The 13184-nt window shown below is 50.8% G+C and overlaps 1 protein-coding gene across 1 annotated transcript in view; it reads right to left on the bottom strand.

The window, feature by feature from the left end:
* Ctcfl (CCCTC-binding factor like) overlaps positions 1-12293 on the bottom strand; it is a 21742-nt gene extending 9449 nt beyond the window's left edge. Inside the window, exons 1-6 of the mRNA XM_005363121.1 lie at positions 11745-12293; positions 10348-10564; positions 6966-7136; positions 5627-5760; positions 1894-2014; positions 1416-1565 (exon numbers count right to left, since the gene is read on the bottom strand). Coding sequence (XP_005363178.1) covers positions 1416-1565; positions 1894-2014; positions 5627-5760; positions 6966-7136; positions 10348-10564; positions 11745-12293 — 1342 coding nt within the window. The remainder of the gene's footprint in view (positions 1-1415; positions 1566-1893; positions 2015-5626; positions 5761-6965; positions 7137-10347; positions 10565-11744) is intronic.
* Between the last annotated feature and the right edge of the window lie 891 nt (positions 12294-13184).

Raw genomic sequence — 13184 nt, 5'->3', positions numbered from 1 at the left:
CTACACCACACAGCTACAGCACCCCTGCAGGGGCTGCAGATCAGTCCCCTCTAGCATGCGACAAACAGGTTCTACTTGACAACTGACCACTGGTCCTTTTGTCCGAACAGGTCCCACTGTGCAGTGCTTGGTGATACTGCAGGAACCCAGAGGCATTGACAGAATGTTCCAGACGAAAGGTAAAAATTAAAATTGGTCAAATGCCTTTAACCTTGCAGGGATATTTCCAAAATCTCTGGGATTTTTTCCGAGGCAACTGGGAGGACTTTTATTTTTACGGATACTTTTACTGTCTCTTGTGACATCATACTTTGGGGGCAGAGAGGGGGAAAAAGAAGAGGACAAATAGGAAGTCCTTGGAGATCTAGGGGCTCCCCTGCCATCTCCTTGTCCTTGACAGCTCCTTGCTGATGGAGGAAGGTCATTGGTTAAATAAAGAAACTGCCTTGGCCCTGATAGGAGAAAATTAGGTAGGCGGAGTAAACAGAACAGAATGCTGGGGGGAAGAGGAAGTGAGCTCAGACTCGATAGCTCTCCTCTCTGGGGCAGGACAATGAAGCTCCGACCCCAGGATGGACGTAGGCTAGAATCTTCCCAGTAAGCGCACCTTGGGGTGCTACACACATTATTAGAAATGGGCTAATCCAGGTGTGAGAGTTAGCAGAGAAGAAGCTAGAGCTAATGGGCCAGGCAGTGTTTAAATGAATACAGTTTGTGTGCTGTTATTTTGGGTAAAGCTAGCCGGTGGCAGGAGCTGGGTGGCGGAATGTAACCCGCAGCTCCTACAACACCTTGCCCTAAATAAACTCTGCCCTCCACATGTGCTGCTCCTATGCTAAAGGCTGTCTGACTCTCTCTGCAGGGCTGGTTGCACTGCAGGCTCCCAAGCGCATACACAGAGTCGCCCCTGCAAACGTCACCTCTCCTGGGGTGTCCTGTGTCACAAAGCTCACCACAGGAGAAGGCAGACTTTGTGTCTCAGGTTTCCTCTTACTGAAGCAAGTTCCTCAGATCCCCCTCTATACCCCAAGCTCCCGGCCGAGTGTGCAAACGGCAGGCTGAGGAGGGGACATAGACAGGGCTAAGCTTTGTCATCGTGACCGCTGTCCCTGGCAGAAAAATCACCTGTGTCTTTCAGTCTCAGTGTCTTTATCTGTAAGAGCAAATCCAACACGAGATAAAAACAATACCCATGGATTTGATCAGACAGGTATGCAGACTGGGCTGGCAGCTCCTGAACCGCACTTACTCAGATCGGCCACCAGAGGGCGGGACAGGACCTCTGTAAAAACATTTCTAGAAAAGTTTCCCAAGCTCTCCAGGCCTTTCAGAATTGGGCAGGCCCTGCAGCTTTGGGAGTCCAAAGGGCAGGTCTGTACTGTGGCCAAGGGGACACCGTTAAACCAGGCACTCACGCAGGTCGCTCTTCCTTGCGATGACGGTAGCACAGTGGGGACACACGTGTTTGGGCACATTCTCTCCATGCTTCTGTGCCACGTGGATCTTCAAGGTCCCACTCTGAGTGAAGCGGGCATGGCAAGTGGGGCATTCATAGGGCTTCTCACCTGGGACATGAACAACAAGTGACTCCTGGGGCATGGTGTCCCCATGAGCCCTGTCCTTCCCAAAGGATGCCTGGGCTGGGGCTTCACCTTTCCATAGGTTTAGCCTCAATGGCACAGGACTGGAAAGACAAGCCAGACAGCAGGGTCACAGGGCTCAGATGTGAAACCCTGGTGGCCCCTCACTAGCTCAGAGTGGGTGCATGAGATTGTGTAGAGTGAGGAGACCTGGGCATGCCTAGCCTTTTACGCAATGAACCAACTGAGCAGGCTCACAGCTCTCATTTGAGAGGGTGTATGACTCTCGCCTGGGTGTGAGCATGGCTCTCACCTGAATGGGTCCGCATATGGCGTTTCAGCTTGTAGGTGTCCTTGCTGGCATAAGTACATTGGTAGCACTGGAAGGGACGCTCACCCGTGTGTGAGCGGATGTGACGCTTCAGCTTGCTTGCCTAGGACAGGTGGGAAAGAGTTATTGCGATGGGAACCTAAGGGTAGTCAGGGTTTCAGTTAACCAACTTCCTGTGAAAGATATGAGCAACCCAGAAATCAAGAAACTGAGGCAGGAGGGTTGCTGTAATTCACGGTTCACTTAGGCTACATCAGGAGATCTTGTCTCAAACACTCTTCTCCCCCAACCCCCCAAAAAATAAACCTAGAAAGAGAATAGGGAAAAAAGGGAACCTAGTACATGCCTGCAACTCCAACTTTGGGGAAACTACGGCAGGAGGATTGCTGCAAGTTTGAGAACAGCCTGGGTCATACCATGAACCCAAAGTTAACCTGGGCTATAGAGACCTTGTCTCAAAAAAGCAAAAGGAAAAATTTAATTCAACCAGACCTCAGCATCAGGGTGTCCCATAAAACAGAACTGTCCAATCTGCTGATGGTTCCTAGTTCTGCCACTGGCTGTACACACAAGATCCTTTGGGGTTGGTGAATGAGCAGCAGTTTGAAGACTTCCACACTCAATTTCACTTTACAAACAGAAACAGAGCTTCTGCTCAATGCTGTGTATGTTTCCTTTTTATTCCCAAGTCCTTGTCCGCTCATGGTGGCAGTAAGGTTTAAATCACCACGGAGACACACGCTGGGAAAGCTCTCCAAGGTGGGAAAGTTGGACCATTACGTCCTCACGGGTCGCCGCTAACTGAGTTCAAGACTGTTGCCCCGAAGGGTGATTCTGTGTGCTACTGACTTAAAGATGTTTTTGAGACAGGGACTGGCCTCAGATTCTCAATGATCCTACTGCCTCAGCCTCCTGTATGATGGTCTTGCTATACTCACATGGGAGGCAGAGGCAAGGGGATCTCTGTGAGTTTGAGGTCAGCCTGGTCTATACAGTGAGTTCCAGGCCAGCCAAAGCTACAGAGTGAGTGCTGGACCAACCAAGGCCACGTTAGGGGCTCCCGTCTCAGACACAAACACAGGTAACAAAGAGGGGAGCTGTATGGGGAAGAATGAACTCTACTAGGGGTCGAAGGTCACCACGTAGGAACCCGTGTGAAACTTCCTCACCACAGCGGCCTGCTTTCCTACCACCCTTTCTCTCGGTGTTCCCCGGGGAGCAGAGCCATTGGCCACACTGGACTGGAGGCCTGGGAGCCCACATCAGCCCTGCTTACGCTCAGCAAGGATAAATGGACCTGCTTCCCTGGAACGCAGGAGCCTGGAAGGACATTCAAGAACAGAGGAAGACTTGGAGTGTAAAGCAAGGCTGAGACACACGACTCGGCTTGATTTTTTTTAAAGAACTGTGAGGATCAACTTTCATGTATCACAGAAAGGAAAGAAAAAGATTTTTTTTTAACACTGCAGTGTGGGAGGTTCCAGGGTTCAGGAGGCGAACGGTAGGCGATCAGAGATGGTAACATAGGACGTCCCTGCCTGGCTTCTCGAGGCGGGCAAGTGTTCTACCACTGAACTACATCTCCAGGCTCTTTTTACTTTTTATTCTGAGACCATGTTTAAGTTGTACAGGCTGGCCCGGAGCTCACATTATAGCCCAGGCAGGCCTCGAACTTGCCTCCAAGGGGCTCAGCAGAATGCAAAAGCATCATAAACTGGTGTGTCTAATCTACTTTGCTAGGTCACGTGTAAAGGGGTGGGGTAGGGAGGGCACAGTCCATCACCCTATCGGAGTGCTAGCCAGAAGGTACCATCAAGACAGCAGCACTGTGGGCAGTGCCCCTGGGGCCATCCCTGGGCTGCATGGGCACTCTGCCACTGGGCAGGGTCTCAGAGTTCCTGGGGAGAATGGTGGGACACCCATAGTAAGTCCTTCTCATGAGGAGCCTCGGAGTGCCCTTGTTGGATACCTCCTGAACCCTCACGTTGCTGTCACAACCTTTGCCTCAGCTGGGAACGCTCTTTTTAAAAATAGCCACAGCAGAAAGAGGTTCTTGGAACCGAATTCCGACCCGTCTGTGAAATCCCCCGATTTATGAAACACACTTGCGTCACTGCCGCGGTTAAGCTTGCTCTGTCCCCTTTAGCTTAGTTCCTGTTAAGAGTCCCCGCTTAACCCGCTTCTGCCAGGCTCAGACCAGGATGCAGTCAGTGCTCTCATGTGAGGTGGAACCTCGGATACAGACTGTTGGAGAAGCCACAAATGGCCTTTGTTTCACCGAGGGTCCTGACAGCAGCTGCCCAGGCCGGTCATCCCAGCTACTCAGGAAGCTGAGGTAGGAGGACTTCAAGTTCAAGGACTGCCTGAGCTGCAGAGTGAGTTCAAGGCCAGCATGGGCAACTTAGTGAGACCTTGTCTCAAAAAAGAAAACACAGCTGAGAACATAGGTCAGTGATAGAGCAGTTGTTTAGCATGGTGGAGGCCCTGGGTTCAAGCCCTAGTGCCACAGAATACACACACACGCACACACACACACACACACACACGTACCACACACATGTAGCACACACACCACACACATACACACCACACACATACACATGTAGCACACACATATATACACATAACGCAGACACCCCCCCCCACACACACTTAGTTGTCATGAGCAGAGCATGCAGATAATTCCATTGGCATCCCTGGTGCTGTGGTGTGTGTGGACAGGGTTACATCTTGAAGCCATCAGTTATGGGTCTGTCCAGGTAGTGTCGGGGGCACAGCTTCAGTCCAAACTCCCAAGTTCTATGCTAGAGGAGACACTCTGGTTTGTGACCCTGACAGTGGCATAAAGTACTGGGAAGGCCTTTTCAACAAGTCAAAGGGGTCTCTTTCTCTCTTTGGTCTTAAATTTTCACTTTGTGCATGTGAGTGCTTTGCTTGCATGTATGTGCCCGGTGCCCAGAGGCCAGAGGAGAGGGCATCTAATCTCTTGGAACTGGAGCTACAGAGATTTGGTTGTGAGCCACCACATGAGTGCTGGGAGTCAAACCAGATCCCCTGCCAGAGCAGCTGGTGTTCGTGACTGCGGGCCATTTCTCCAGCCCCGGGGTTATTTCTCAATTGTAGCTAATATCTACAATCTGTATACTTTTAAATATTGTTGGCTCAGCAGCTAAGAGCATGGATTACCCTTGCAGAGGACTCAAGCCATGTTCCTGGCACGGCTGTCAGACAGCTCCTGACCACTTTAACTCCAGCGCCAGGGCATCTGGTCTCTTTATCGGTCTCCACAGGGACCTGTACTCGTGGGCACATGCCACCTCTCCCGGTTTAAAAAATAGTAAAAGTAAATACAGATAAATATTGTTTGGGGACAGTGAGATGACGCGGCTGGTAAAGGTGCTTGCTGCCAAGCCTAGAGGTCTAAGCTTAACCCTCCAGAACGGGAGAACTAGCTCCCTCAAGCTGTCCTCTGATGGTCAGTATGAAGACCAAGCTGGCCCTGAACTCACAGCAACCATCCTGCCACAGTACCGTGATTACAGGTGTGAGCCACCATACCCAGCTCCAATTTCCTATATCCGGTTTGGACACTAATGCCTGTGGCTTGCTTCTGGCCTAGATTTTCAAATATGGTAAACAGTTGAGTAACGGGTTAGCCTCTCCCTCGGGGTGGTGATTTCTCACTCTTGTACAAGGCTGGCGGAAGGGGCCTCACCTCGACGCTGGCATACTTGCACAGGGAGCACTTGAAGGGCTTCTCATAAGTGTGTTTGTAACGCCTGTGCCGGACCAGTTCTCCGCTGGTGACAAATGCCATGTCACAGTCCCCGCACTTGTAGGGCCTGGTTCCTAGAAAAATCACATGGTTTACACTTTTTCAAACAAGACTTAACTGCAAAACTTCCAGTGACTTCTTAGTTCTGAAATGGCAGTCTGAAAAGGCTTCAGCAATTAAGAAGTTCTTTGAACTATAAATATCACAGATGTACGAGACAACGCTCTGGGTAACAGTCAGTGCTTTTAGCTGAAATTCAAGAAGGCGTGTGGAGGGGGCAAAACCAAGCTGGGAATGGTGCGGGCAGCCTGGTAACCCCTGCCCTCAGAAGGCTAAGGCAGGGGGGATTGGTGGCTGGAGATCAGTAGGCTACAGGTGAGACCTATTTCCAAAACAAAACAGATGAAGAAAGACAAAACTAAGCATAAATACTTGCATAAGGGGAACCCACCTTCTTGTTGGAGAGCAAGGTACAAGTGGTCCCTGAACGCTCATGATTAGGCCTAATTAATAAATTAGACACTAAAACTCAGGACAAACGACAATAAGGAATTGATGGAGTAAATGAGCTTGGCTGGTGGCCCAAGGGCACCATCCTGGCTGCTCAGGGGCGGAAACAGGAGGCTCACAAGGTCCAGACTATCCAGACTAACCTAGGCAACTTAGACCTGTCTCAACATAGAAAGTAAAGATCTGTGAATGTAGCCCAGCAGTGGAGAACTTCCCTAGCATGCTTGAGTCCTCATTTTTACAAAGCACGGGCAACAAATTGAGTTTAGCAGATGCCAAGAGGATACTGACAAAACTCTTTTTTTTTTTTTTTTGGTTTTTTGAGACAGGGTTTCTCTGTGGCTTTGGAGCCTGTCCTGGCACTAGCTCTGTAGACCAGGCTGGTCTCGAACTCACAGAGATCCGCCTGCCTCTGCCTCCCGAGTGCTGGGATTAAAGGCGTGCGCCACCATCGCCCGCCTGACAAAACTCTTTAAACTATGCACTGAGAGGAAAATTATTTAAACGTCTGAGCTGTTGCTTCTGCAATTCCCTTTCCTGTTGCAGTGTTGGGGACGAAGCCCAGGACCCTGCATGCACTAGGCAATGCACTAGGCAGGGAGCTCCACCCCCAGCTCCTGGGATTTTCTATTTGCTAGGTAGACCAACACCAACAGAAACTGCAGTGAAGCCCCAGGAGAAGGGAGAACTCACCGGTTCCCCCCCCTCCCTGCACCCTCCCTGAGGTGTGCAGCACATCTGGGAAGGAAGGTCACCCAGGGTGCCTCACCTGTGTGGGTGTTGACGTGGTTCCGAAGGAGGGTGACAGTGCGGAAAGCCTTCAGGCACAGGTGGCACAGGTGAGCTCTCTCGTCGTTGTGAATTTTCTTGTGGCGGTTAAAAGTCGAGAACTTGGAAGATGTGAACAGGCAGACGTCACACTGGAAGGTGCGTGGCTTTCCTGTAGGGAGAAGACACAGTGCCACATTTGGGAAGCTCTGTCCTGAGCAGTTCCAGCAAAGGCCAGGATTAGGAGATGTCTCAACACCTCAGGATACCCCGTGCTTGACTGAGAGCGTCTTGTCAGGAAATAGGTTTCTGTTTAGGTCCCTAACCCATCTTCCTGCTGTGCAGAACAGGCACCAGTGGGGCTCACTAATGCCTGCAACACCCATTCCAGAAATCTTGTGCCCTCTTCTGGCCTCCATGGGCATTGCACACAGATGGTGCACAGAGACACATGAATACACACACACACACACACACACACACACACACACACATTAAAAATAAATCAATCCTAGCTGGGCAGTGGTGGCACACTCCTTTCATCCCAGCCTTCAGGAGGCAGAGAGAGGTGGATCTCTATGAGTTCTAGGTCAGTCTGGTTTACAGAGTGAGTTCTAGGATAGTCGGGGCTACACAGAGAAGCCCTGTCTCAAAAAACAATAAAACAAAAACAAAATTAAAAAAAATTAGTCTTAAAGAGATGTCACAACATTTAGAGTGTGGCAGGGATCAGAAAGGACAGAAGATGAAGTGTCTGCTCAAAGCAGGGAGTCCTAGAAGAGAATCTCCCTTAAACGTGGACCCGAGTGCATGTGTTCTCTGTTGAGTGAAAGGGAGACTCCCGCCTGGCTTCTCAGCATCCTCCTCCCAAGCCAGGGAGCTCTGGCAAACTGGCAGGAAGCGGAACGAAACCACAGCCAACAGCTCCACGCGACTATTTAGGTTTGTATCTAAAATAACTAAAATGAAAACGAAACGTGGCCCCTCTCTGATGTAAGCCTCACGTTCGCGCCCACCAGCCACGTGGCCCGTGGCTACTGGACTAGATACAGTCTTTTCCTGTACCTCAGCAGCTCCACTTGGCAGAGCCAGGCCAGACAGACAAGTGAGGACGTCCTCCGGCAGGACACAGCTGCGAAGGAGGAGCAGCCCCCCCGTTAACATTTCTTGATGAAGCTCCCAAGGAGCTTCCAGCACCGTGGGTGATCACACCTGCGGTTTTAAGGCACTGAGCAACTGCTGCTTGGTGACAACAGCCACCGGAAACTCACACAGCAGCCGAGGCTATGCAGGCGTTTCTCTACGGGCCACACACAGAGGGGCAATGCATGCTTGGAGACAACGGCCACTAGGAAGACGTGAACAAAAGCAGCAGGACTCCTTTTCACACCCAGGACCATCGGAACAACCATCAGAACAACGGGACACAGCACCGAAACTGGCTTGGTAAGGGTGTGGAGGAACGAGTCTCTGACACTGCAGGTAGCTATGGAGAACATCCGGCAGTCTCTCAGAAAGCTAGACAAGGCTGGGAGAGATGGCTTAGAGTGGAAGAGTGCTTTCTATGCAAGCACAAAGACCCGAGTTCAAATCCCCAGTGCCCTTATAAAAAGTCAGGCGTGACTTTGAATGCCTTTAACTCTAGTGTTGTGGGAGTTGGAGACAGGGGGATTGCTGGAGCTTGCTGGTCTCCAGCCCAGCTTCAGGTTCAGTGAGAGAGACAGTCTCCAGAGAGTAAGGTAGAGAGTGGTACAGACACACAGTCTGTGACCTCTTCCTGTAGGGTTTCCACATGCATGTACACACACACACACACGTTAAACATGGAACGAAGATATGACCCAGAAATCCACTCCTTATGTACATTCCCCCAAATTATTAATAGTGATAGCAACACCATTCACAATAGCAAAGAGCGGGAACAACCTCTTTGCAAGGGACAAGCAGATAAATAATTGTGGTATGTCCATACGATAGAACACTAGGCAGTTGTTAAAAAGAAAATGCTACTATATGCTACAATAAGGCTGAATCCTGAAACGACTAAGTGAAAGAATAAGGATCCAGGGGCCACATGGTTTATAAGTATTATTATGGACATATTGGTGGTTCCCAGGGCTAGGAGGCCAGGGAGGGAAAGTAATGAATGGTGGAGATTTCTTTCGGGGGTGATAAAAAATGTTTTGGAATTAACGTGATGATGATTGCACAGGATTACAAATACATTAAAAGCTGGAAAGCGAGGTAGGCGAGAAATTTGGGGCTACAGCCTCATGACCGACTGTATGAGAAGCTGCCCTAAGGCCAAGAGCCACCTTCAGAGGCAGAAACCTACGGGAATGGCCCTGGCCCCGCAGAAGGGAACTGAAGTGTTAGCAGGGTGGGTAGTCCCTTTGTAAACGGAGTCACCTCCTTCCTAGCCTGGCCGTGGGTCACTAGAAGACAAAGAGGCAGTGTGCTGTCATGGACTGACTTTTCATGGTGTTTTCTTGGCTTCTTTGTTTTCCTTGCTGGACCGGGGATGGAGCCCAAGCTCTCATGCATGCTAAGAAAGTGCTGAGCCACCGAGCCACAATTTCAGTCAGAGAGGACTTTTTAAAAGTCATCTCAAAATTGGGATAATGGGATAAAATGTCTTGATTTAAATAAGTGAGAAATGACTTTAAAACAGCAGCCCATTAAACCACTGTAAGAGTCAAATTCCTCCTGTGGGCCGCTAGGATGTCATCTATTACGCTGCTGTTATAAGACCTCCACAGAGCTCCACAGGGCCCTGCCTCTGAGTGCCCTGACAGGGCCATTGAAGGCCACTCTTTCTTCTGGCTTGACCCTTGGTCCCAGCTCCTAAGCTGGCTTCATTCTCCACAATGACCCCCAGCCTGGCTCAGTCTTTCTTCCTGCCCTCCAGTCTCCCTCTGTTTTTCTTTCTGACCCCCAGCTTTGCTGTCCCCTTGCCTAGCCTCTAGCCTTCTGCAGGAAGGGCTCCATGGTCCCATTCCCTTCACTCTTTGCCTTTCTTCGGGGCCAGGGCTTGCTGCTCCCTGCTCTGTAATCACCTGCCCCCAAGGAACTTCAAGTCAGAAAGCAGAGCCCCGGGCCTGGTCTGTGATTTATGTGCATAATACTTTCTGGGACATTTAAAAACCACTTTTTAAAATGTCTATATGCAAAACAAAAACAAAAACAACAACAACCCCCCCCCCCAAAAAAAAAACCCTTTTGGCTTCAATTTTCAATATAGAACATCAGTTTAAAATTTCTTCCATTTCCTGATGTTCTGAAAGGAGTTTATAAAAGTCAACACCTCAAAATTCAACAAGTGCCACCTTCCCACAAGAAAAACAGGGGGTGTCTCAGCATTTCATGCAAGCGGGCCAGCCTACCCTTGGCCTTCCTTGGAGGTTTTGTGGCCGCAGCCTTAGTCGCACTTGTCTGGTTTGGCTGATCTTGCTGTTCTTCTAGGTTCAGATGGGAAATGGTCAGAACGATTTCATCGTTTCCTTCATCAGCCGGTGCCACTTCCACAAAAAGGTATCTCTCTTCTCCTTCCTTCTCTGGTCCTCCTTCTGGCAACACTTGGTCCTTCTCACCGTCTTCCAACTGATAAGTGAAGACAAGCAATCAGAGGCAACACTGTTACTTACAGTCTGATGGAGTTCTTCGTTCTGGCAAACCACAGAACACAGAAGGAAAAGCAAACACACAAGGCTGTTCACAGCTACCAAACGCGTGCAATTAAGCTGACGTTAACTTAGCATCGGGGTTTCTGTGGTGGCTCGGTCTTATTTTATAAAAATAAAATATTTATTTTATGTTTTATATGCATTGGTATTTTGCCTGCATGTATGGCTGAGTGAGGGTGTTGGGTCCCCTAGAACCTAAGTCACACACAGCTGTGAGCTACCATGTGGGTGCTGGGAATCGAACCCAGATCCTCAGGAAGAGCAGCCCGCCCTCTTAACCACTGGACCATCTCTCCAGTCCCGGTGGTGTTTTTCTTTTGGGTTCTTACAGGGTCTGTCGTCCAGCCAGCCTCAAACTCACTATATACCTGAGGATGACCCTGACCCTCTCCTCCTCCTGCCTCCACCTCGTGAATGCCCCATTGTGGGCCTCCAAGCTAGATTTATAAGGACTGGGGATGAAAACCCGGCTCCATGCGTGCAGGCAGGTACTGTACCAGCTGAGTTGTAGCTCCAGGCCATTGTATTTCCTTTTTCAAACGCAACGCACCTCACACAAATAGCATTTTTCCCTGTAACATTTTTGTGTTTTGTCTTGTTTTGCTGTCCTGAAACTCACTTTGTAGACCAGGCTGACCTCAAACTCACTGAGAACTGCCTGCCTCTGTCTCCCAAGTGCTGGGATTAAATCCTGTAGATTTTTTAAAACACACACATAAGCCGGGTGGTGGTGGCATACGCCTGTAATCCCAGCACTCGGGAGGCAGAGGCAGGTGGATCTCTGTGAGTTCGAGGCCAGCCTGGTCTACAAGAGCTAGTTCCAGGACAGGAACCAAAAGCTACAGAGAAACCCTGTCTCGAAAATCAAAAATAAATAAATAAATAAACAAACAAACAAACACACATATATTATATTGTATTATATTATATGTGTGTTTATATATGGTAAGGTCTCTTGTTATTTTTATACTGGGCTTTACTTTCCAACTTCAAATTATCTTGTCCATACATAATATCACCCAAAGCCTTGATCTAAGGACAATCAGATTTACTTTCCTCTCTCCCACAAGGCATCGGTGTGTAGGAAAGGAACATACCTTCATCAAGGCTGTGCCTTCACCCAAGTCTGGCATTAATTCCGGGTCCTCCTCAGCCACTGGCACACCCTCCCACACCAGGTGGAATTGCGTGCGCTCCAGCTCCTCAGGTGGGCACAGCTCTTCTGGGATGCTGATGGCCACACAGTGCTGAAGGCTGGGCTGGGGCTCTTGTTCCAGCCACAGCACGGAAGGCAGTGGCCCGAAGCTTTCCGCCTGTGGCATCATCACTGGAAACCCCTCGGAGTGTGGCCCGCTCAGCCACCCCAGCCCCTGCAGGTGCACATCCTGAGAGGTCAGGTGCAGGGTCTGCAGGGTCAGGATCCTCCTATCGCTCTCCACCGGGACCGACAAAGGCAGCTCGGGCTGGTTTTTCTGGGGCCCCGCATCCAGAAGCTGGCAGAACTCGGCCTCGACAGCACACTCCTGAGCTCCCATTCTTTGTACCCCACCCTTCTCCTTTTCCTTTTCCTGGTCTCCAGGCTTCAACTTCTGCTCTTTGATTTGGGTGAAGGACTCAGAAGGGACAGGCACCTCGGCGGCAGCCATCGTGATGTCCCCTGATGGGAAAGAGAGCATGCAATCTTTACGGGGTGCAGAGGGGCTGACGCCTAACGGACAGAGATTTTCAAAGTGCAAAAGACAGAGCCCACATTCCAGGCTAGTCTGGGCTCTGTAGCGGGACCATGTCTCAACATTCCCCCACCTCCACAAAAGTCTCTAGCGGGATTTAAGCTACAGCAAGCGATAGTTCGACATTCTAAGTCCCAAGGTGGGTTCGCGGTGGTGAAGGGCCGTGGTCTGAGCTGGCATAGCCAAGGGTTGAGCAAAACCTGGGTACAAGCTCACCCACCCCCAACCTGGTGCGACACTCGAGGTCTGCAGGGCAGCAGAGCAACCTCTCTTTGGACCTCGTTGCTCTTGGCCGCCATGTGCACGCGGCCCATCCGGCTCCATGGCCGCCACCCACGCTCGTGCTCCGCCCGTTCTGCTCCACCCCCTCCTCACTCCACCCACGCCCACGCTCCCTGATGCTCCCTATGAGGACGAAGCGCCCCGGGACCTCACCACCGAGGCAGAGCCTGGGAAGTCTACCGCGTGGCTGCCACCCTGTCGCCTCGTGCTAAGCGGATCTTCGTGCTGCAGCCGCTGCCACCACCTCCCAAAGAGACGAGTCGTTTGCAGGCGCTGGCGGGGAAAGGGGTGGAGCCAAGGAGAGGGAGAGCATGGAGATGGGGAAGTGGAGTAAGAGGACACAGGGGGCGCTGGAGTCCCGAGGGAGCACTGGAGTCCTGGGGGAGATGGAGTCCAGAGGGGGCGCTGTAGTCCTGGGAGAGGTGGAGTCCAAAGGGGGCTTTGGAGTCCTGGGGGAGATGGAGGAGTCCAGAGGGGGGCGCTGGAGTCCTGGGGGAGGTGGAGGAGTCCAGAGGGAGCACTGGA

This window comes from Microtus ochrogaster, linkage group LG8, assembly GCF_000317375.1.
Source record: "Microtus ochrogaster isolate Prairie Vole_2 linkage group LG8, MicOch1.0, whole genome shotgun sequence".
In the NCBI taxonomy this organism is placed as follows: domain Eukaryota; kingdom Metazoa; phylum Chordata; class Mammalia; order Rodentia; family Cricetidae; genus Microtus; species Microtus ochrogaster.
This window is presented reverse-complemented; position numbering and strand designations above follow the sequence as displayed.